This window comes from Monodelphis domestica, chromosome 7 (genome assembly GCF_027887165.1).
Source record: "Monodelphis domestica isolate mMonDom1 chromosome 7, mMonDom1.pri, whole genome shotgun sequence".
In the NCBI taxonomy this organism is placed as follows: Eukaryota; Metazoa; Chordata; class Mammalia; order Didelphimorphia; family Didelphidae; genus Monodelphis; species Monodelphis domestica.
The window spans coordinates 157,556,433-157,579,076 of NC_077233.1; the positions used below are offsets into that span (position 1 = coordinate 157,556,433).

General features: G+C 40.3%; 1 protein-coding gene across 5 annotated transcripts in view; it reads left to right on the plus strand.

Annotated features, from left to right (window-relative positions):
• Positions 1-416: 416 nt before the first annotated feature.
• The window catches only part of ANKS6 (ankyrin repeat and sterile alpha motif domain containing 6), a 78,115-nt gene continuing 55,887 nt past the window's right edge, over positions 417-22,644 (plus strand). For all 5 annotated transcript variants that reach the window (XR_008913581.1, XR_008913583.1, XR_008913582.1 and 2 more), the window contains exon 1: positions 417-913. Coding sequence is in view for 1 of the 5 variants with exons in the window: in XM_056805912.1 (XP_056661890.1) it covers positions 573-913 (341 nt within the window). In the remaining 4 variants the exon portion in view is untranslated. The remainder of the gene's footprint in view (positions 914-22,644) is intronic.

The following is a 22,644-nucleotide window of genomic DNA, read 5'->3' on the forward strand; positions in this document are numbered from 1 at the left end:
GGAGGGACCATACCATATTGATGGCATGGGATATCAAAATACCTTTTTTTGCATTTGCTTTTATAACACATATATGAAATATATAACATTTTTATAAAAAAGTTTTATAACTCCCCCCTTCCCTTCCCCCCCCCCCCCCCCCCCCCGGTTATTAACTGCATATTTGTTAGACTTTGCTTTTCCTTTTTTTCTTTTTTCATTTCCAATGGCGAGGACGTGGTAGGGCGCCTAAACGCTTCTCCACTGGAGACAATTTTTAAAAAAATAAAGAATAACTCTTTGTAGATTGTAAGAGGATCTCAGGAAATCTTTTTCTCGGAGCCTAACAACTTCTCGTTCACCGTAGTAGCAGCCCACAGCAGGTCTGGGGAAGGGTGGGACAGAGGAGTGGGCGAATGAGAATCCAAGGCTGGGAGTCCCGGAGGCTGGGCCTGGACCTCGAGGCAGCTCCAGTAAGGGGAGGAGGAGGATAAGGAGGAAGGGCGCGTCCTGGTCGGTATCCGGGGGCGGAGTCGGGGTTCCCGGAGTACTGGGGCGCAGGAGACTCGGAGGTTCGGGCCCTCCAGGGGCCAATGGTCCCGATGGGGGAGGGTGGGATCCCCCCAGCCTTCCAGCTGCTTCTGCGCGCCTGCGATCAGGGCGACACGGAGACGGCGCGGCGACTGCTGGAGCCTGGGGCGACAGCGTCGGAGCCGGCGGAGAGGGGCATCCCGGACGAGGACGGGGGCGCGGGGCAGGCGGCAGCGTTGCTAGGGCCGGTGCCCGTGGACTGCACGGACGAAGCCGGCAACACGGCGCTGCAGTTTGCGGCGGCTGGAGGCTACGAGCCGCTCGTGAGGTTCTTGCTGCGGAAGGGGGCCTCGGTCAACAGCCGCAACCACTACGGCTGGAGCCCGCTCATGCAGGCGGCAAGGTGAGCCTAGCCAGCGGCCGGGCGGTAGCTTCCGTTATGTGTGCCCGGGACCCCAGGGCCCAGGCGCCCGGCCGTGACAGCACGATCCGGCCAGTCGGTTTTGCCCTTAACACTCTGGATCCTGTCAGGATCTCGTGGGCAGACTGCTTCTTTGGGGGGGAGGGGGGGGAGAGGGGGACTATGTGGTTGGTGTGCTGGGTGTCTGCAAGTCCTCACCTGTGTGTGTCGGTCTGTGTCCATGTTTGTCTATATCTGTGCCTGTGTATCTCTCAGTCTCTGTGTGTATGTGCGTGCCACTGTGTATCTACTTATTTATGTCTGTGTATTTGGGTGTATCTATCTGTGTCTATCACTTTCAAGAATAGAGACTGTTTTTCTCCTGGGATTCTCTGAGAGCAAAGTTGGTGGCAATAATCAGAGTTGTCATGGGCACCACCTATCTCGTGTCCAGGTGGGGAATTTTTCAAATCCTCACCTTCCATCTTAGACTCAATACTGTGTATTGTTTCCAATGCAGAAGTATGGGAAGAGCTAGGCAATGGGAGTTAAGTGACTTGCCCAGGGTCACACACCTGGGATGTGTCTGAATTTGAACCCAGGACCTCCCATCTCTAGGACTGACTGTCAATCTGCTGAGCCACCCAGCTGCTCCCACCCATAGGCTCTTAAATGCTGGAGTTAGGACCCCAATTGAATTGAATTGCCCAAGATTACTGAGTAAATGAGCAAAACTAAGGTATTTTGACTTCAAATTCAGAGTACTTTTTATTCCACAGCATTTAATCAGAAACAACTAAATCCTAGAGAGATTGACTTGTTCGAGGTTATGCCTAACCAATGGGCAGCTAGGTTGTAAAGTGCTGGGCCTGGAGTCAGGAAGACTCATCTTCCTATTTGCCTCAGTTTCCTTATCTGAAAATGAGCTGGAGAAGGGAATGGCAAACCACTCTAATATCTTTGCCAAGTAAATTCCAAACGGGGTCTTGGAGAGTTGAATACAACTGAACAACAATGTCTAACAGAGTTCAGAACTTCAAATCCAGTATTTTACATCCCAGTATTTGGAGGCTATGAGGATGAGATAATTATCAGTGTGGAACAATGGAAGGAGTGCCAGATTTGGAGCCAGAGAACTGGGGTTCGAGTCTGGACTCTGCCCCTTGGTACCTGTTTGACTTGGAATGAATCACTTCATTTCTCTGGGCCTCAGTTTTATCATCTGTAAAATGAAGAGGTTGGACAAGATCATCTATCTACCTAAGGTCTTTTCCAACTGGATTCTCTGCTAAAGACCTCTCTGATATATCATTTGAGAGTCTACCCTCCCTGGCACATTCCCAAAGGTGAGATCCCAGAGCAGACTTCAGTGATTGGAAGGTCATGATGGACCAGGTGACAGACTCATGTGCCTGTTATTTGAGGAGCAATTTAGCTGAACTTGGAGAGGGTCATCACCAGGTTTTCTTCAGTGTAAAGCATTTTTTGACCTTTAACAACTGTTTGCCAACTCTCAGAGGGGTTGTGATAATGATTTGATAGAGGTAGTACCTATACTGCCACCAAAATCATGAACTGTTGAAGTAAGGATAAGATTTATCATCATAATATCATATTGGAGTTCAGAGGGACCACAAAGGTTATCTGAACTTATTTTTTATATGAGGCAATTCAGGACCAGAGACCTAGTAAATTCACTTTCCTAGATAGGGTGTGCTCCTCATTTACAGGCATTCACAACTTTAATTGTTAAATAACCTTAAAAAAAACCCTAACTCTTACCTTCTGTCTTTGAATTGATCCTAAGAAGTGGTTCTAAGGCAGAAGAGTAGTAAGGATTAAGCAATTGTTGTTAAGTAACTTGCCCAGGTTACACAGCTAGGAAGTGTCTGAGGCCAGATTTGAACCCAGGATCTCCTGTCTCCAGGCCTGGTTCTCTATCCACTGAACTGCCTAGCTGTCCCCAAATACCTAAAAATAGATTCTCTAACAGCTATGTACTTGCTTGCAGTAATTTGCTTGCCATCTGAGTGGCACACACCTGTAATCTTGGCATCCGTGGAGACTGAGCCTAGTGGATCTCTTGAGCTTGGGAGTTTTGCACTTACAGTGAGCTAAGCTACAAGTGTCCACATCAGGCTAAGAAATGGGAGCTACCAGCTTGCCTAAGGAGAGGCAAATCTCTCCATGCCAGAAACTGATCAGGTCAGAGCTTCCATGTCAGTTAGTCATAGGATGGGTCGTGTGAGTAGCCCCTCCACTTCCAGCCTGGGAGAAATAAGACAGTCTTAAAAAAAATCTGCTTAGGAACTGTCATACAATTTATTAGCAGAATTGGGATTTAGAACAGAAATTCTCCAGTGTCCTTAGAGTAGGTTCTCTCTGTCTTAGGTTGACTAGAAAGAGAATGCCGAAGTTTGAAAAATGGACTAAATAGTACATTTTCTGGTGGAATCTCCCATTCCCCTTGTCTTATGTCTCACATCGAAGCAGTTTTCAGGCTATATTAGACTAGGCAGGCAGATTTCTAGTTTCAATAGTAGCTTTATTATACCCTTTTATTTTTCAAAAACCCTTACCTTTCATCTTATATTTAATTCTTTGTATTGGTTCTAAGGAAGAAGATCTGGAAGGGCTAAGCAATTGGGGGTTAGGTGACTTGCCTAGAGTCACACAGCCAGGAAGTGTCTGAGGCCAGATTTGAACCTAGGATCTCCTGTCCCTAGGCCTGGTATTATACTTATCATTCACAGATGTGATGTTCCTATCTCCTGATGCTATATATAGTTTGGCACATTTTTAGGTATTTCTTAGACTCTTGGTTATACCAGACACTTGTGCTTAAGGAGAACCAACTTACTTCTCTTAGTGGAAGGGGTGACAAAAGTATAGTAATCTGTGCTTCATAATTGTACTAGACAATGAATTAGAATCTATTCATTTATTCAACAGATTTTTTTTCTGTATTCTTCTTTGTGGAAGTCAATGTATGTTAGGTGTTGCTCTCACAAAGCTTACAATCAGATAGCAGTAATGAGACATCTGTGAATAACTGTGAGACAAATTAAAATCTAAGTTTAAAGAAAGTACCAGATGCTTGGAAATCAAATGATAAAGAGATCTTCCCTGTTGGGGGAATCAGAGAAAACTTCATGGATCAGATGGCATTTGATTTGGGTCTTTAAGGATAGGTAGGCTGTGTGACAGGAAGAGAGGAGGAGAGTTTCAGGCAACTAGAGCAACATGTACAAAGGTTTAGAAGTGGGAATGTATAGGGGCGTGCCAAATTTCTTTAACATTTTAAGTCTATTATAATATAAGCTCAATCCTTTCTTTACTAGGCATGGTTCATCATCCTTATATTAGCTTCTTCCTACCTCTCTCCCCTATTCTTCCTGACTCTGGAGTTAATAGGGGAAAGAGTCTTTGAATGAACTACCTAATGGGGTTCTTGTTCTTATATACAGAAAAATAATGGTGCAATTAAAATATGCAATTGGCCAAGAATCTCAAATTATTGTACATTATAGGTCAAATGTGGGGGCAGAACCTAAATCTTTTCAGAAATGTGGACACTCTACCTGAAGTATACAACAAAGCTAAGAATAATATCTTTATAAGGTAGATCTACTAAATGCAATCTATGTGGGACCCATATTCGGGGTCAGTGGTCAAGAATCTGTTATTTCATTAGTCTAAATCCCTGCCAACACAGACCACAGCACATCTCTATTTACTTGATGGCCTTAGTGTAGACACACAGAAAGGAAGCTGAAAGTTTTATAAGAGATATAACATAATGCAGGATATTATAGAAATGCTTTAGAGAGGCCTCTAGGAAGACATGTTCAAGTCCTCTTCTAAGACAAACTATGACCCTGGGTAGGAAATCTTTTAACTTCTTAGTATCTAGGTCAGAGATATCCAACATAGACATGATATGTGATTCTTCCTGGTACAGCCTGATCAGATTAAAACTGTATCAATATGGGGCAGCTAGGTGGCTCCGTGTATAGAGAACCAGGTCTAGAGATGGGAGGTCTTGGGTTTAGATCTAGCCTGGTATGACCCTGGGCAAGTCACTTAACTCCAGTTGTCTAGCCCTTACTACTCTTCTTCCTTGAAACCAATTTAAACAAATAAACTAAATCAATATGTGGCCTGGAGAGATTCATATGTATAGACTGTTGTTCAGCTGTTTACTCCCATATGAGCTCTATGTGAAGTTCATGGAATTTCCTTAGCAAGGATACTAGAGTGGTTTAGCAATTCCTTCTCAAGAATGTCTTCATAAGAACTGAGGCAAATAGGGGTTATATGATTTGCCTAGTGTCATGGAGCTAGGCAGTGTCCGAGTGGGATTTGAACCTAGATCTTCCTAACTTCAGGTCTGCTTCTTCACCCACCATACTCCCTAGCTGCCCCATGAGTGGATTAGTGGCTCCTGTTTCTACTTGAGTTTGACACTATTGCTCCGAGGCAACACTGAAAGGCTGGAAGTGGCAACAGGTATTGCTAGAAGGAGTTTCTTCACCTGAGGACTCCCTATATAATTGAATTCCTAGTCAGTATCCCTCTGAAATTAAGTATGAGGGAGATTGTTGAAAGCCCTTAGCTATAAAGACAAAGAAATTGGGAGCTTCTGGTCTAGGACAGATTTCTTGCTGTCCAACTAGAAGAGCCATTCACAGGTCCATCAAAGTCAGGCCAGTTTTTTCATTTAGTATTTTTCCTATACAATGGACAAAGTGATTGGTCTCTTTTTCCTCTTCAAGTATGGTGGACAACCAGCCAAACAACCAACCAATTAAAGGTAGCCTATTAAGGACATCTTGTTTTGTTGTTTTTTTTTACCCTCCCTGACATTTGTTCAGTTCTTAGTGGACACAGCCATTGCCATGGTTTTTATGAACAAGAATGTAGGTAAACATGGCCACATGAAGACTGAGGTAAATAAATTTATTCAACCTTTAGTGTTGGTGTTATTAGCACAGGAAGGAAACATGCTGGTGCAAAGGGAAATGCTAGCCACTAGCCTGGGGTTAGCCATTTGCAAATGGAGAGTCCTGGGGCAGTGATTTTCAGTAATTACATGAAAGAAATTAGCCGAGTCTGACTGCCACTGGAGGTTGTTAGGGAAACCCCATTATTTTACTGAGGCAGAATAATTTGCAGCATCATTGGGCTGCTGATCAGGAATAAGACTCTGGGGCCAAGTCTAAGAAGGACCAAGTTGTACTTTTGCATTCATAATGTTGCTTGAGTTCCCTCTCCCTTTATTGCCTTTTGTCTGAGCTATGTAGCAGCTGCCTGTGGATTCTGTTCCTTGGATCCAAACCATCAGAAATAAATAGTGTCTATGTGTATCCTAGGAAAATGAGGTCTTCTAGGGAGTTCCCACGAGTATTGACTATCTGTGTACTAGGGAAGTAGACCAGGACCCAAATTAGTTATGATTACTATGAAAATTCTCCATGGCATGAACAAATCTTAGGTCTAGTATATGTGCGTCTTCTAGATAGTGTTTTTGGAATATTTTTTCTCTTACAGGTAGAGTACAACCTGGGGAAGGTATAGTAACCTGCCTCAATTGTTACCTCTGTACATTGTGTCCTTAAAAGTCTTTCATCTTGTTTTTTATTTTTTTACCCGCCCTTTCAAATTTCATAATTCTAACTATTTATAGGCTATCTGTTCTTGTATATCTTACTGTCACTTTAAGTTCAACAGCCCACCCCCCCCCATGAACCTACCTCTTTTCCTGCCCATTCATCCCCTTGACCTCCAGCACCACCACCTTCCCCCAAAGGACAGCTTTCTAACAGCTGGATTTCTGTTGATGAACCACCTGTTAGGATGTTGATTTGAAGATGCCAAAGGGGATGTGGTCAGCATTCACTGACCAGCTGCTGAAAGGAAACTGTGGGAGAAAGCACTGTGTGCAGCAAACCTTTTTTTTTTATGACAAACTTTCATTTGAACATCCCTAGCCTTGACTCTTTGTATTCTCTTGATTATTGACTAAATACTTATTTTCTATCCTTTGGACTACCCAATCATTCAGGTGTTTTTTATTTTTAATACACTAGACATTTCTAACACCTCTGTTCTAGCATTCCTTCTGGCTTGATAGGCTTTAGAGTATAGTATTATAGAAAGAGTGATGAGGTTGGAATCAAGGGGCCAGAGTTTAAATCTACCATTTACTTCCTTGTGTGACCTTGAGTAAATAACTTCAACCTCTATGGGCTTTAGTTTCCTTATCTGTATCCTTGAGGGCAGAGAATATCTTTTGCCTCTTTTTGTATTCTCAGCTCTTAGTAGAGTGCCCAGCATATGGTAGGTACTTAATAAATAGTGATTGGTTGATTGAAATGGTTGGACTGGTTGACTTCCAAGATCTCTTCCAGTTTTACAACCATCATCCTATGATCTTAGTCTGATCCCCTGTTAGGGTCCGAGTGGAAGTACCCTGCAAAGGAACATGCAGAGACAATGTAAAGACAACAGGGAGAGGTTTATTCCTAGCCCCCTAGGGCAGTTCCCAAGGAGAACCACACCATGACAAGACAGGGAGTGCATATATAGAGAGAGTAGCTTAAAGGGAGGATAAGCAGAATATCTGTCTCAACAGTTGTGGCCTTGGGTAGAGCGTCTTACAGTTTTTCCAGGATATCTGTCTCTTTAGACACAGTGCAACCCCTACTTCCCTTCTCCCCATATTTAATAACTGAGAAAATTGGGGGACCCAAAAGATTTGCTCATTTGCCTAATATTTTACAACTAGTATTTGACAGATACAGGATTTAAACCCAGTTCCTCTGTCTCCAAATCCAATAACATTCTCCCACTATACTAAACTGTCCTTTTGTAGGACCAATTCTATCTTGCTTTGACTGCCATTTGTATCATCTCTCTCAGATCTAAAATTCCATTTCCTGCCTTTCTGTTGTTAGTAGCTATCTGCTGGGAACTTGCACTAACTCTTTCCAAATTGGAAGCAGTGGTTGCTTACCCATTCTTCTACCTCTGAATTCCCAAGGATTGGATGTTACTAATTCTTCGATAATAATAATAATTAACATTAATATAATGTTTGCTATATGCCAGGTACTGTACTAAGTGATTTATAATTATTATTTCATTTGATCTTTACAGCAAAACCTGGGAAGTAGGTGCCATGATTATTCCCATTTTACAAATCAAGAAACACAGGCAAACAAGTTTAAGTGACTTTCCCAGAGTCATATAGCTACCAAGTTGCTGAGGATGGATTTGAATCTCAAGTCTTCCTGACCCCAGGCCCATTGCTCTGTCTACTATACCATCAAGCTGCCTCAGACTAAATAGCTCTGAGCTATCTTTGATTTTTTTCCTTTATTCTTTTTATTTAGTCCAACACTTTTACTTTTTGTATTCCTTCAAAGCACCATGTTCTCTCTCTCTCTCTCTCTCTCTCTCTCTCTCTCTCTCTCTCTCTCTCTCTCTCTCTCTCTCTCTCTCTCTCTCTCGTTACCACTTTAATCCAGGCCCTAACATCTTCATACCTCCACACTGATCTCTCACTGCATCCTATTTCTTCTATCCAAACCGTCCTGCACAGTATTTTAGATTAATCTTCCCCATGACATGACTTTCATCATTTTGAGGTTTTTCATGATCTGACCTAACCTTAAGCTATTCAACATTATTTCCTACCATTCCCTCAAATATAAACTCTTCCCCAGGTAGTAAGGACTACTTTCTGTTTCCTAAGCTTGTGGGGTCCTTCATACCTTTTACAGGCCTCTCCTGTTCATTTACTTAAATCTTGCTCCTTCTTTGAGGCCTTCCAACTCTATCCACACTGTTCCATCCTACACTAGCATTGGGTACCATACAGGTTAGCATTTAATTTGTTGTTGTTATTGTTGTTTTATCTACCTGACTATCATGAATTGACTGTCCATAGAAAACAGGGCAAAAATGTTCATCTTCAGTGTGGTCCAAAATAATCCCCACATTGGAATGTTGGTCTACGGTGGAAAATGATGAGTAGAAGCTTTTGGTCATCTAGTGTACAAAAAAGAAAAATAATGGGCAGATTTTTCTGGCCTGTTTATATTATAGATAAAGAGCTTAGCCGAAGGGATGGGGAAGGTGCCCATTTACTGGAGGGGATTTTTCATGTGAAGCCATGAGTAGATCTCATAACAAGAGTGATAGACAATAGATGGATTTTTTTATTTATTGTGCAAGTAGCATGAGACAACAGTCTTGGTTGAAAATGATGAGCACAGAATCCTTATAGCCCACTTAAATAGCTAGTTAAAATAGGAATTAACACTGGACCTGGAATACTCAGAAGACCTGAGTTCAAATCTAGCCTCACATTTAGTAGATGTGTGACCCTGGGCAAATCATTTGACTCCACTCATCCACAGTTTCCTCATTTCTAAAATGGGGATAATCATAGCCCTTATTTCCCAAAGTTGAGATAATATTTATAAAGTATTCTGCAAACCTTAAAACACTTTATAGATGGTAGCTATTACTATTTTAAAATAAAAATAATAAAATGCATTAAAAAGGGAAAAAATGAAATTATAACTTATTCTGGGCTCATTCCTTCAACTCAGAATGATGGGGAGAGAGAGAGAGAGAGAGAGAGAGAGAGAGAGAGAGAGAGAGAGAGAGAGAGAGAGAGAGAAGGGGAGGGGGGAGAGAGAAAGAGGGTGAGAGGGCAAGAGGGAGAGAAAGAGAGAGAGAGGGAGAGAGAAAGAGAGTGAGGGAAAAAAAGAGAAAGAGGGAGAGAAAGAGAGGAAGACAGAGAAAGAGCTGTGATACTACCTTCAGGGCTCTATAGGGTAATCCTGAGGTTGGCTTTACTAACACTAGCTCATCATTCCCCCCATTAAAAAGCAACCAGGAGACTATTCTTTGGGCAAAGACATTTATTCAAATGAATAGCAAGAATAGTAGTTACAAAGAAGTTCTCCTGTAGCCAGGAATGTATCCAGCCACTAATACATAGAATCCATTGGGTGAATGGGAGGGAGTGGGCACATACTTAAAAAGTAAAATAATGTCTAGTTAGGTAAAACACAAGGCTAAACCTACTTAAAACTCAGATCCCTGAGGCCTTTATGTCATCACTTTCTCTGAATTGGCATGCTGGTTGTTGACTGACATATCACTTAGCTCTGCCCCTTTTTCATACCCATTTAAGCTTTTCTAGACTCAGACCCATCCAAGGTGTGGAATGTTTATTGTTTACTATGTGCTTGGCACCATGCTAAGCAGTTTACCATGATTATCTCATTTGATCCTTACAATAACTCTAGGAGGTAGGTGCTATTATTATTTCCATTTTACACATGAGGAAACTGAGGTTGACTTTTCCAGGGTTACACAGCTACTATGTATCTGAGGCTAGATTTGAACTCAGATCTTCCTAACAAGGTCCAGCACTCTATGGCATTACCCAGTTGCCTTTTATAATCTTCTTTATATTCTTAAGTCATTTTCAGTTGTGTCTGCTTCTTTGTGACTCCTTTTGGAGTTTTCTTGACAAAGATCCTGGAGCAGTTTGCCATTTCTCCAGCTCATTTTATAGATGAGGAAACTGAGACACACAGGGTTAAATGACTTGCCCAGGATCATGCAGCTGGTACAAGACTGAGGCCAAATTTGAACTCAAGAAGATGAGTCTTCCTGACTCTAGATGGCACTCTAACCACTATGCCACCTAGGTTCCCTACAATCTTCTACTTTTGCTAAAGTCAGGTTTGAAAGATGGGGGTAGGTAGGACTGTATCACAACAATGTACTGTGAAATGTACTTGGCTTCTGTGAAAGCCAAGAAATACAGTAGAAAGAACCAGAAGTTCTGAGTTCTGCCTTTGACACTAATTTGAGCTAATTGCTTAATGTCTCTGGCCCTCAGTTTCCTCATCTGTAAAAAAGAGTGAATTGGCTTACAAGGCTTCTAAGGACCCTTCCAGCTCTAGAGTGTTGATTCTCTGGTCCAACATTTAGACTAAAGGAGGTTAAAAACATCAAGAGTTAATGCAGTTAACTGGAGTCCTGGGGCAAGGTTCTGTATTGATGGTGTTTATTTTGGAGGGGACTTAGGGTAGACTTGAGAGGAAGGACTGGTTAAAGGTTGACCATCCCGAGCAAAGTCCTTCCACTCTCACTCTCACTGCTTGGTATTTACTTGAGGCTTCTACCCTTGGCCAGGGGGCCTCACCTGGAAAGAGAGAAAATATCAACTCGTGGATAGACAGGGGAGAAGTTCTGGTGACAGCTTCATGGAAACTACAGGAAAACAATAACAAATTGCCCTAAACCCTGTTTCCTTTGCTTTCTTTTTCTTCAGAATAATTGATTTAGACCACTTGCTTCCAAGTGATTTGGGTAAATTATTTCCTAACTGGATTTTTAAGTTCTTGTTTCTTTGCTGATGTAAATAAAGCTCCTTAGGTCATGCTATGCTTCATTTGTTGAGAAGTATGTTCATTCTGTCTGTCTATGAACCCCCTGGGGAAGTTGTCTAATCTAATGCCATGAGTGTATTGTTTTACTGAGGCTTTGTATCATAAGACTAAAGTAGGGGTAGGCTGGGTACAGAATTTAGCAGATACTAGTGGACAAGAATCAACCAGGATGGGGCAGGAGCTGATGATGGGTTGCTGGAGAAAATAGGCTTATTTTTGAGATCACAGATCATTTAAGGATTTGAGTGCTGACATATTAACAAAGTGATAGAATCAAGAGGCTTGTTTTATTCAATTTAAGAAGGTAGATAGAGAGCTGGAAGGGATTTCAGAGACAATCTAGTCCAACCTTTTCATTTTATAGCTGGGAATACTGAGGTCCTGGAAAGGTAAGTGATTTGCCCAGGTCACAGTCTTCTTCTGTTACTTAAAAAAATTTTAAATTCTACATTCCTTTTTTAAAAGTGAAATTTACTTGACTCAAGAGCTGTGCTTTAAGACAATTTAAAATGCTACCAAGTGGAGCATTTTAGAAAGAAACATCTTTCTCTACCCTTCATTACCCACCTCCACATGTATACATGTATGTGGGTGCACACATGTGCATGTATTTTTTTGTTGTTGTTGTTCAACTGTTTTCAGTCACATCTGACTCTTGGGGTCTTCTTGTTAGAGATATTGGGATGCTTTGCCATTTCTTTCTTTAGTTCATTTAACAGATGAGGAAACTGAGGCCAGTAGGGTTAAGTGACTTGCCCAGGGTCACATAGTTCATATCTGAGTTTTTCCAGATAAGTCTTTTTGTCTCCAGGCTGGACATTCTATCTACTGTGCCACTTAGCTGCATACTCTGTGTATATGTGTGTATATTTATGTATATATGCATATGCACACAAATAATATATGTATTGTGTCATGTGTATACATTTATTCACATGTCACATATGTTATACGCACGCACACACACATATATAAATGCTTATACAAAGAGGCAGCCTTGCAGAGTGCATAGGATTGAGTCAGGAAGATGTGGCTTTAAGCCCTTCCTCTGATTTATACTGGTTGTGTGATCCTAGGTGAATCACTTAAACCAGGGATTCTTGACCATTTCTGTGTCATGGACTCTTTTGGCTATCTGCTGAAGGTTAGGGTCTCCTTCTCAGAATTGTACATTTAGATGCATAAAAGCAAATAGTCTTTTTGGCAATATAACAATATATTTTAATGAAATAATATAATCAATGATATTGAAATACACTTATCAAAAACAAGTTCTGATAATCTAAGTTAAGAACCCTTGCCTTAGGTAAAGGCAAAAATTCTATCTTTAATGCAAGTGAGAAATGTAATAGCTTCAACAACCAGATTTTATTTAACAGCTAATTAAAGAGAGGAGAAGTAAGAAAACAAACAGAAGTATAAACCTTGCTGGGGTTTAATTCATAGAGACCCAGGGATAATCTTTACACTTAACCCTCTTTCACTGTTATAAGAGAACAAAATCCTCCCTTACAAGGAGTGTAATATCCCAGGCATGCTCAAGCAAAACCAATCCAAGGAGACCATGAGGAGTGAACATAAGTTAATAATTATAAGAACAGCTCCAGAAGCATTTCTGGCATTTCAGCAACAAAAACAGGAATAAGGGGTTGTGCAGTCCAGTCACTGATGACCCATGAGATCTTTTCAAGGAGTTTCCATTTTAATATTCAAACTCACATATAAAGAGATGGGGGTTGGGGAACTTGTAAAGAACACTGGATTTTGAATTGAAGGACCTCAAATCAAGTCTTCACCCTGCTTTGGAGGCACCTAGGTAGTGAAGTGGATGGAGTAGGAGACCCAAGTTCAATCCTAGCTTTAGATACTTGCTAGCAGTGTGACCTTGGGCATGTCACTTAGCCCTCTGTTTACTATTTCCTTATCTGTAAAATGGGTATGATCATAGCACATACCTCTCAGGGTTGTTTTGAGAATCAAACGAGATAATATTTGTAAAATGCTTAGCACAGTGCCTGGCACACAGTTAATCCTTCCTTCCTTGCTTCCTTCCTTGCTTCCTTCCTTCCTTGCTTCCTTGCTTCCTTGCTTCCTTCCTTGCTTCCTTGCTTCCTTCCTTGCTTGCTTCCTTCCTTCCTTCCTTCTTTCCTTGCTTCCTTCCTTTATTCATTCCTTCCTTGCTTGCTTCCTTCCTTCCTTCTTTCCTTGCTTCCTTGCTTCCTCCCTTCCTCCCTTCCTTCCTTCCTCCCTTCCTCTCTCCCTCCCTCCCTCCCTTCCTCCCTCCCTCCCTTCCTCCCTCCCTCCCTTCCTTCCTCCCTTCCTCCCATCCTCCCTTCCTCCCTTCCTCCCTTCCTCCCTTCCTCCCTTCCTCCCTTCCTGCCTTCCTCCCTTCCTGCCTTCCTCCCTTCCTCCCTCCCTCCCTCTCTCCCTCCCTTCCTTCCTTCCTTTTATAAAAATTAAATTTAGTCTCTAGTAATAGAAATATTACATTTTAAGAGGTTTATTAAAGATTATTAGAAATCAAGAAATAAAGAAAATACAAAATAGAAAAACCACGTGCCTAGGGCTCATTAGCCCATTCAAAACCCCCATGCTTAGCTTACTTACTACATCATTGCAATGGCTATGGGAGGCAGAGAGCTTGTTAAATACTAATTGTGATCTCGCCCAAGTGGAGACTCAGGTGAGATTATAGGGAATTCTGGGAAGTACCAAGGACTTCTGGGGATTGAAGTCTAGGGTTCAGATCTCCATTTTACATCCCCCCACCCCCACCCCCAAGGCCGAGGAAGACTAGTCTCTCCGCTGGGACTTGTAAACATATCAACTTTGAAATTACAATAATTTGAGGATAAGAGGAAAAGAGAACAAAACCAATGATTGCTAGGCGCATTGACAAAAAGCCAGTTAGGGGGCAGTCCCCTTTGGCATAAGAGCATACATACAAATAAATGTTCAATCAACCACACCCAAAGTTCATTCTTGATCTTCTCCTGCAGCTTGTGGTCTGTGGAGGCATCTTTATGGTGTCTTCTCCAAACAGTTCAGTTTCTGGATTCAGAGAGGCAGCATGTTTCTTAACCTAAAATTACTCTCTTGAGGAATTTAAACTTTGCAATTTAAAATAACAATAATTTTACATTCCCCCCCCCCCCCCCCCCAGGAATAGGGTGATTGGGAAACACAGGCATCACTTAGGGATGCATGGCTGAGTTATGAGGTATACAAATCAATTGGTAAGAGAAATCAAAAACATTAAAAATCCAAATAAAGAAGATAATTTCTGTATTGAATACAGACTATCAAAGTCTTATGTGTAAAAATTCTAAGTATAGGGAAACTAAATCTATAACAGATCCTTGAATCAGGGACCAATTAAAGTGATTTAAGCATTGATACATTTACTCATTCAGTAGCCAGGACTACAGAAAGTTTGCCACATTATGAAAGACAGAATAGGAACTAGATTATAGGAGCCAGGTAGGAGCCAAATTTTGAGATACTTGTCTGTAAGTATTTTCATGAAGAGTGTGGATACAAGGAAGGCCTACATCTTAATATATGTCAACCACCGCAACCTTGAGTCTCACACTAGGTTCAAGTACTTTGTATTGGCTTAGAAGTGCATAAATCCTCTCTGGATTGGTTTCTTCTTTTCTGACCTGTGTGCTCTTTTGGCACAAATCAGGTTTAGCTTTGTTCTTCTTTGGCCCTGTGCAATGGCTCTTTGTATATCTTGTCCTGGAATCAGACAGAATCATTAAGCAAAGTACCATAATTTTTTATCTTTTTAAATAATTAATGGCATTATTTTTATAGTCTCAGACTTTTGGGGCATGTATTGACATTATAGCAAATATATTTAAAACTTATATTACTGCAAAATCAAAAAAGCAAAAGAAAATCTTAATACTGGTGACATGCTTCAAATATAAAAAGGAGAGAAAAAAAACCTGAAATAGTATATTGCACATGCAAGAAAAATATAATAATAAAAGAGTTTTAAAATTAAAAATGTAGCTTATAATCATCGACACACTATGTCAGCTAAGGAAATATAGAATACAAGGTTTCTCATCAAAAATGGCATCCATTTCCTCTTCATACCTGGCCATGATCCACTGTGAGTGCAAGCAAATGAATTTTACAAGGTAACAGTTTTTTTTAATAAAGAACAGTAGTAAAAATATGTAGGTATCAATATCCCCAAAATTCTCAATAGCCCAATTAATTACAATAGCAAACAAAAATCACTATCTATTTTTCATGAGCCTGCTGTATGATATTTAAAGAAAATAGATACTTGTCACAAGTTTTTCAGGTGTCACAATGTTTCAACCTTGGCAAACATATTTTTAAACAAAGTAAAACTTATTTGGGTCTAGAACATCATCAAGAAATCTAGATATAATTCTGGTGGAAGTAAAGTGAGCTGAAGAGTTATAAATGAGAGATGCTCCTCTTTAGGGAGTCATCCACACATACTATGCCCTAGGATTAACTTTCCAGCTCCTTTGTTATGAGGCTGTGGTGTCCCATCTGTTCACATTTTTATAAATGTGGGAGGTGGAGATTAAAATTGTATTTCACTTCAGCTACTAAAATGGACCTTACCTCCTATTAGAAATAGGCAAAATGACCTGAGTTTCTGGAAAAAAATCTAAAAATCATGTCTAAAGACCACTTACAATCAATCTGAGATATTTAGCTCATTAAATTTTTCAAAGGTTGTTATACAATAGTAACCAGTTTTTATAAAGTCCATCTATCCTCTATGTGACAATTTACAAATTCAAAACAGAAAAAAGCTGTTTTTATATATGGGCTTATTCAATAATATTTGTTCAGTGTAGTTATAGGGGAAAAACAACAGAATATAACAGTAGTTAAAAACTCAGTACTTTTTATAAAGAACAGTGTAACAGAATAGTATTGAAAGCATTAATATAAGAACTTAAAACCAACAAAATTAAATCTTAAACAAAACAATCAGCAAAATGCAATAAAATACAGAGGTTTTTATAAATCATTAGGGTCTGAAATGCCTTAAAATATAACCTCCAGTATCTTTAAAGTTCTTTTTTTTATCCATTTAGATGCCTATTGTCAGAAGGCAGAAGATTGGTAAGGGGTTGGCAGTGGGGTTCAAGTGACTTGCCCAGGGTCACACAGCTAGGAAGTGTCTGAGGCCAGATTAGAACCCAGGACCTCCCATCTCTAGGCCTGGCTCTCAATCCACTGAGTCACTGAGCTGCCTCCCCCACATAGTGACAGTGGTTTTTTGAAATCTCAAATTGGGCCAAAGAGTTACAGGAAGATGAATTTCTCCCCTGAATCTCAGGTGAGATAAGTAACAGAATCAGTGCACTCAAAAGATATCCTTTTAAATAAGCCATGCTTGTAATCAACTTTCTGTTTGGAAAAGTCTTTTCCTTCTCCTCATTGTCCCCCCTGTGGTCCCCTACCCTGTGGAGGCTAATTGTAGCCTAAGGAAAGAGCACCCCCTTTTTTACCAGCTGAAGACACAAGGGGAAGCTACCAGCAGCCTGGGTCCTGGGGCTGGGCTGGGGCTATCTGGCTTGGAGACTGGAGATCAGCTGGGGCTGGGCGGGGGCAGGTAGGGATCAGGAGAGCAATCTGGGTCAAGCAGGTCCAGAGCAGATAAATGGAGGCAGGAACAGGCAACAAGAGCTGGGCGGGCAGGGCCAGGACCAGGTGAGCGGTCTTGGTCAAGAAAGTCAGGAGGAGCTCAAGAATGAGCTTTGCTGAAAGGCCTTGGAGAAACGTGGCTTAAAAAAAACATTATCTAGGCTCTCTTTAAAAAAAAATTGAGAAATTTTCATTCAAATCTTGTGGTTGCCATAACTGTAAAAATTAAATTTAGTCTCTAGTAATAGAAATATTATATTTTGGTTTATTAAAGATTATTAGAAATCAAGGAATAAAGAAAATACAAAATAGAAAAACCACGTGCCTAGGGCTCATTAGCTCATTCAAAACCCCCATGCTTAGCTTACTTACTATATCATTGCAATGGCTGTTGGAGGCAGAGAGCTTGTTAAATACTAATTGTGATCTCGCCCAAGTGGAGACTCAGGTGAGATTATAGGGAATTCCGGGAAGTACCAAGGACTTCTGGGGATTGAAGTCTAGGGTTCAAATATCCATTTTACACTTCCTTGCTTCTTCTTTCCTTCCTCCTTTCCTCCCTCCCCTCCTTCCTTCCTTCTTTCCTTCCTTCCTTCCTTCCTTCCTTCCTTCCTTCCTTCCTTCCTTCCTTGCTTCCTTCCTTCCTTGCTTCCTTCCTTCCATCCTTGCTTCCTTCCTCCCTTCCTCCCTCCCTTCCTTGCTTCCTTCCTTCCTTCCTTCCTTCCTTCCTTCCTTCCTTCCTTCCTTCCTTCTTTCCTTGCTTCCTTCCTTCCTTCCTTCGTTCCTTCCTTTGTTCGTTTGTTCATTCGTTCCTTGCTTCCTTGCTTCCTTGCTTCCTTCCTTCCTCTCTACTTCCCTTCCTTCTTTCTTCCTCCCTTCTCTTTCTCCCTTTCTCCTTTCTTTCTTCTTTCCTCCCTGACTTCCTTTCTTCTTTTTTTTTTCCTTTTCTGCTTGTTTGTGGGGTCTTGGACATCACCTAGTCTTTTATTTCTCACCTGTAAGATGAGATCCTTTCTTAAAAGTCTACAATTGTGATTCTGGCTTTTCATAGGAACTCTTTAGGATAAAATCGCCCAATTATTTAGTGCTTAAAGGTTTCCAAAGTTCTTTCTTTACAGTGCTAGTGATGTTGTAATAGCTCAAGTGTTGTTATTCCCATTTCATAGATGAGGAAACCAAGGTTTGGAAGTTAAGTGATCGGAATTGGGTCAGACAACTTGTTAAGTGTCATGAAATCCACTCTTGAGAGCAGCGTTTATTGTCTTTTTTTTTCCTTACTGCTCCAAACATCTTCTCAAAGAAAGTTCTTCTTAGGCTCAGTTCTCAAATAATTTAATTGCACCAGATGTTTAGCTAGCAGGTAGTGTAAACACTTAGGTTTGAGGATGAAAATTGACAAGTAGAAAAACATCCTGCAATGCAAAGGAGCTTTGTAATTGAACCCATTGGCTTGGGTATAAGATGCCTGGTAGAAGCACTTTTATGATGCAAAGTAAATTCTAAAACCAGAAGGTAAACTATATTATAAATCTAGAGCTTGGAAGGGCCCTTGTAGATCATCTAGTTTTCCCCCATCTCCCAGCCTGTTCCCATTTTATAGTGAAGGTACTAAGTCTCAGAGAAGTGAACTGACTTGTTCAATATTGATACTTGATTTGAATACCAGTTTCACAATTTACTACCTCTCTGACCCCGAGGCAAGTTATTCCCCCCTCAGTTTCCTCATTTGTAAAATAAAGGGGTTGTACTAGATGTCCCTTCCAACTCTAAATCTCTGATCTCAAGGATGAAAGACAGGAATTTGAACCCAGGTCCTAGGACTCCCAATCCAGCTTTCTTTCCTTTATACTGTCCAAAGAGTAAGACAGGCTTGTCAGTCAGAAATGAGATGGACTGATGTGGACTTAAGAGTTATGATAGTGAATGATGTGGGGACAGATGCAAATGTGAGAATAATCAATTTAGGACCAGGTCAGTCAGAGACAGGATTGGAATGTATAGTTAGGAGACAGCTGTTGTTGAGCAATAGGAGCCTGGCCTCCTACCTTGGGGAGATGGAGAAGATGCTCCACCTTCCCTTTTTGTCTAATGGGATTCTGATGAGCTAGTAATGGTCACAGAGATTCCTACACCTTCTAATCGTTAAAAACCAACCAACCAACCTGTGCTTATACTCATTTTCTCATAAAGTTCTCCCAACTTAATAAGATGACATAAGCTCTGACATTCCTGGGCTGTTTAATCATGTGGCAATATGACTCTCTATTAACTCTAGGTTCAGATATAAACTCAATTGAGCTCTTAAAGTTCTTTATAACCTGGCTCCAACCTACATTTAAAGCCTGGCTACACATTGCTTCCCTTCATAAACTTTTATGGCCTAGCCAAATTGACCATTTTTCTATTGCTCATACATGACACTCCGTCTCCTCTCTCTGCTTCTTCAATGCTTTCCTTCCTTCTCCTTCTTAGTATCCCTAATTTCCTTCAAGTTTCAACTAACAGGCTTCCTTCTAGTAAGCGGAGCCTTTTCTGATGTCTCCAGTTGTTAGAGCCACCTTCCCCTATTACCTGTATAAGTATATCCTCCCCATTTCTGAGTGTAGGGGACAAAAAAGGAGAAGATGGTCTCCATCCCAGGGCTGGAGCATCCCAATCTCTGAGGTCTCAGCAGACCTATTCATTGTGGTTATCATTATTTAAAAAACAAACACCAGATTGGAATTTTTCTGGCATTCCCATAACTTATTCTTTTTAGATCCAGGCCTTACTTAATCTCCGTAGATAAAAATGATTAGCTCTTTTAGGGCCAAGATGATTTCATTTTTGCCTTTCTATTCCCATTGCCTGGCACATATTGGTGCTTAATAAATGCTTGTGGACTGCTTGAGACATCTCAACATTTGCATGTTCTCATTTAGATGGAAATATCTGAACTCCACCATAGAACCAGAGAATGTTAAAGATATCTAGTTTATAGCCATAGAACAAATGATAATAGACTTAAACACTTTGTAGACCTTTTGGCCCTTTATAACTCCTAGCTAATATTATTATAAATTATATATTATTTTACTGTTAATGTTTAACTTGGGAAATCATGGTCTAATAGGGATGATAATAGAAGAATGTAAATGACTACTAATATTAATTATAATATGATAAATGGGTGGGAGTGATGTAAACAAAGTAATGGGGAAACCAAAAGAAATTTCTGGCTGTCAAAGGATCTGGAATGCTTTATGTAGGAGGTGGCAAATCCTATCTGGGCTTTAAAAGGATGGGAAAGATTTCAAGAAGCAGAGATTATGCAATGGAAAGATTTCCCATTTGTGAGGAAAGCATATGAGATGGGAAAGAGCACAATTAGTTTGGGGAAAAAGGAAGAAGTTTGGTTTGGCAAGAAAATAGTGTAAGTGAATAGGAACAATGTGAGATAATCCTGGAAAGGTAAATTGGTGTTAAATTGTTTCATAAGGTATCAAATGACAAGGTAAGGAGCTTAGAATTTTACTTGGTATGCAATGGGGAGCTTTTGAAGTAGCCATCTGAGTGGGCATGATCAGAGCTGAGAATTAGAATCTGGTGAAATCAGCAATAATATTTTCTAGTCTCAGAAATACTACATTTATAGTTATAGCTACAAAAAAGTTCTTTCCATTTAACAAAACACAGCATACACATTTTTTTAGTTCCTAGGATTTTTTTTCTTTTTTAATCATATGACTGACTGGTGCTGTGTCAACTTCTGGATCAAATATAAACTCCTGTGTTTGTCTCTTAAAACCAGTATGGAGAGTAGAAGACCAGCTATTGCTGTAGTCTAGGTGAGGGATATCACAAATTAGAAGCAGAAAGGGAAAGAAAGGATTTAAGAGAAAAATGAGGGGTATTGGGGGTAAGATTGTTTTTCCAGCCATAAACCAGGAACTTATATTGACTTTTGAATTATTGCAGGGGTCCATCTTATTAAATGACAATATAAACCACAAGTATACCTCATGTAGACTGACTAGAAATGATGTCTCCTAAGTGTCTAGACATATCTACATTTATATATATCTACACCTTATTCAAAGCATAACTTAAGTAGCTGATTGATGTATCTATAGGTATATGTGTATGTGTGTATATCTATCTATCTATCTATCTATCTATCTATCTATCTATCTATCTATCTATCTATCTATCATCTATCCATCCATCCATCTATCTATCTATCCATCTATCCGTCTATCTATCTATCTATCTATCTATCTATCTATCTATCTATCATCTATCCATCCATCCATCCATCTATCTATCCATCTATCCATCTGTCTGTCTATCCATCCATCTATCTATCCATCTATCTATCTATCTATCTATCTATCTATCTATCTATCTATCTATCTATCTATCTATCTATCTATCTATCTATGTATTAGTTTGATTCATCAGATTGATCCATTTCCAGCAGTCATCAATATAGCCTAGCAGCTAACTGATGGAAGAATGCCATCTACTGACCAAAAAGGAGTAGCTGTGGTTTTTACTGTTGCTGTACCCATATGGAATGGAAAACACTATTCATGTTGCTGTTCCAATTAGAACACAATTTTCCAAGAATACATTATGGCCCAAAGTGGAATATGCATGTACTAGGGTGGACATCTAGCCCATCTTTCTCTTTTTATAGATGAGATAATAAAAATAATAGTAATGATACTACTGAATATTTAGTGTTTTATGGTACATGGTGGCTCACTACACTTCAAAGCAGCCTTGGGAAAGAGCATCACTATTAAGGAGGAGAGATGAGGAAGCTGAGAGCTGGATCATCTAGGGCTTGACTCTGCCTGTGGTCGCACAGCTACTCAGTATTAGTGGATAAGATTTGAATCCAGGTGTTTCTAGTTCCAAGTCCGGCATTCCGGCCACTTCTCTATACTCCCTGTAGTTCAACTTACTGCACCTAAACAAGGATCCCCTCTCTGACATTCTGGACAAGTTGTTATTTAGGCTTTTAAAAAAGATCCTTTTGTTAGGGGGCACCCACTGCCTCTTATGGCTGACTGTTCCATGTTTATATAACTCAGCTTGCTAGGAAGTTTTTCCTTACATCAAACCTAAATGTCCTTTGGAAACATAGTTTTCCTTACCTAAAGTCTAGGTATTCCTTGAAACTTAGGGTTCAGAGTACAGGACTTGGAATTAGGAGGATCTAAATTGGAATCTTGTCTCAGACACTTAATCTCTCTCAACTTCTATTTCCTTATCTGTAAAATGAGGATAGCCCCTACTTGTTGTTTGGACAGTTAGGTGATATAGTGGATAGAGTTCTGGGTCTGAAGTTAGGAAGACTCATCTTCTTGAGTTCAGATCTGGTCTTGGATACTTATTAGATGTGTGATCTTGGACAAGTCACTTAACCTTGCTTGCCTCAGTTTACTTATCCATAAAATGAGCTGGAGGAGGAAATGGCAAAATATTATATTATCTTTGCCAAGAAACCCCAAAAGGAGTCACAAAGAATCAGACATAACTAAAAATGCCTGAAGATTATATAAAAGATTATAGAAGGTACATGGGTGGTACCACAGAGCGCTGGACCTAGAGCCAGAATGA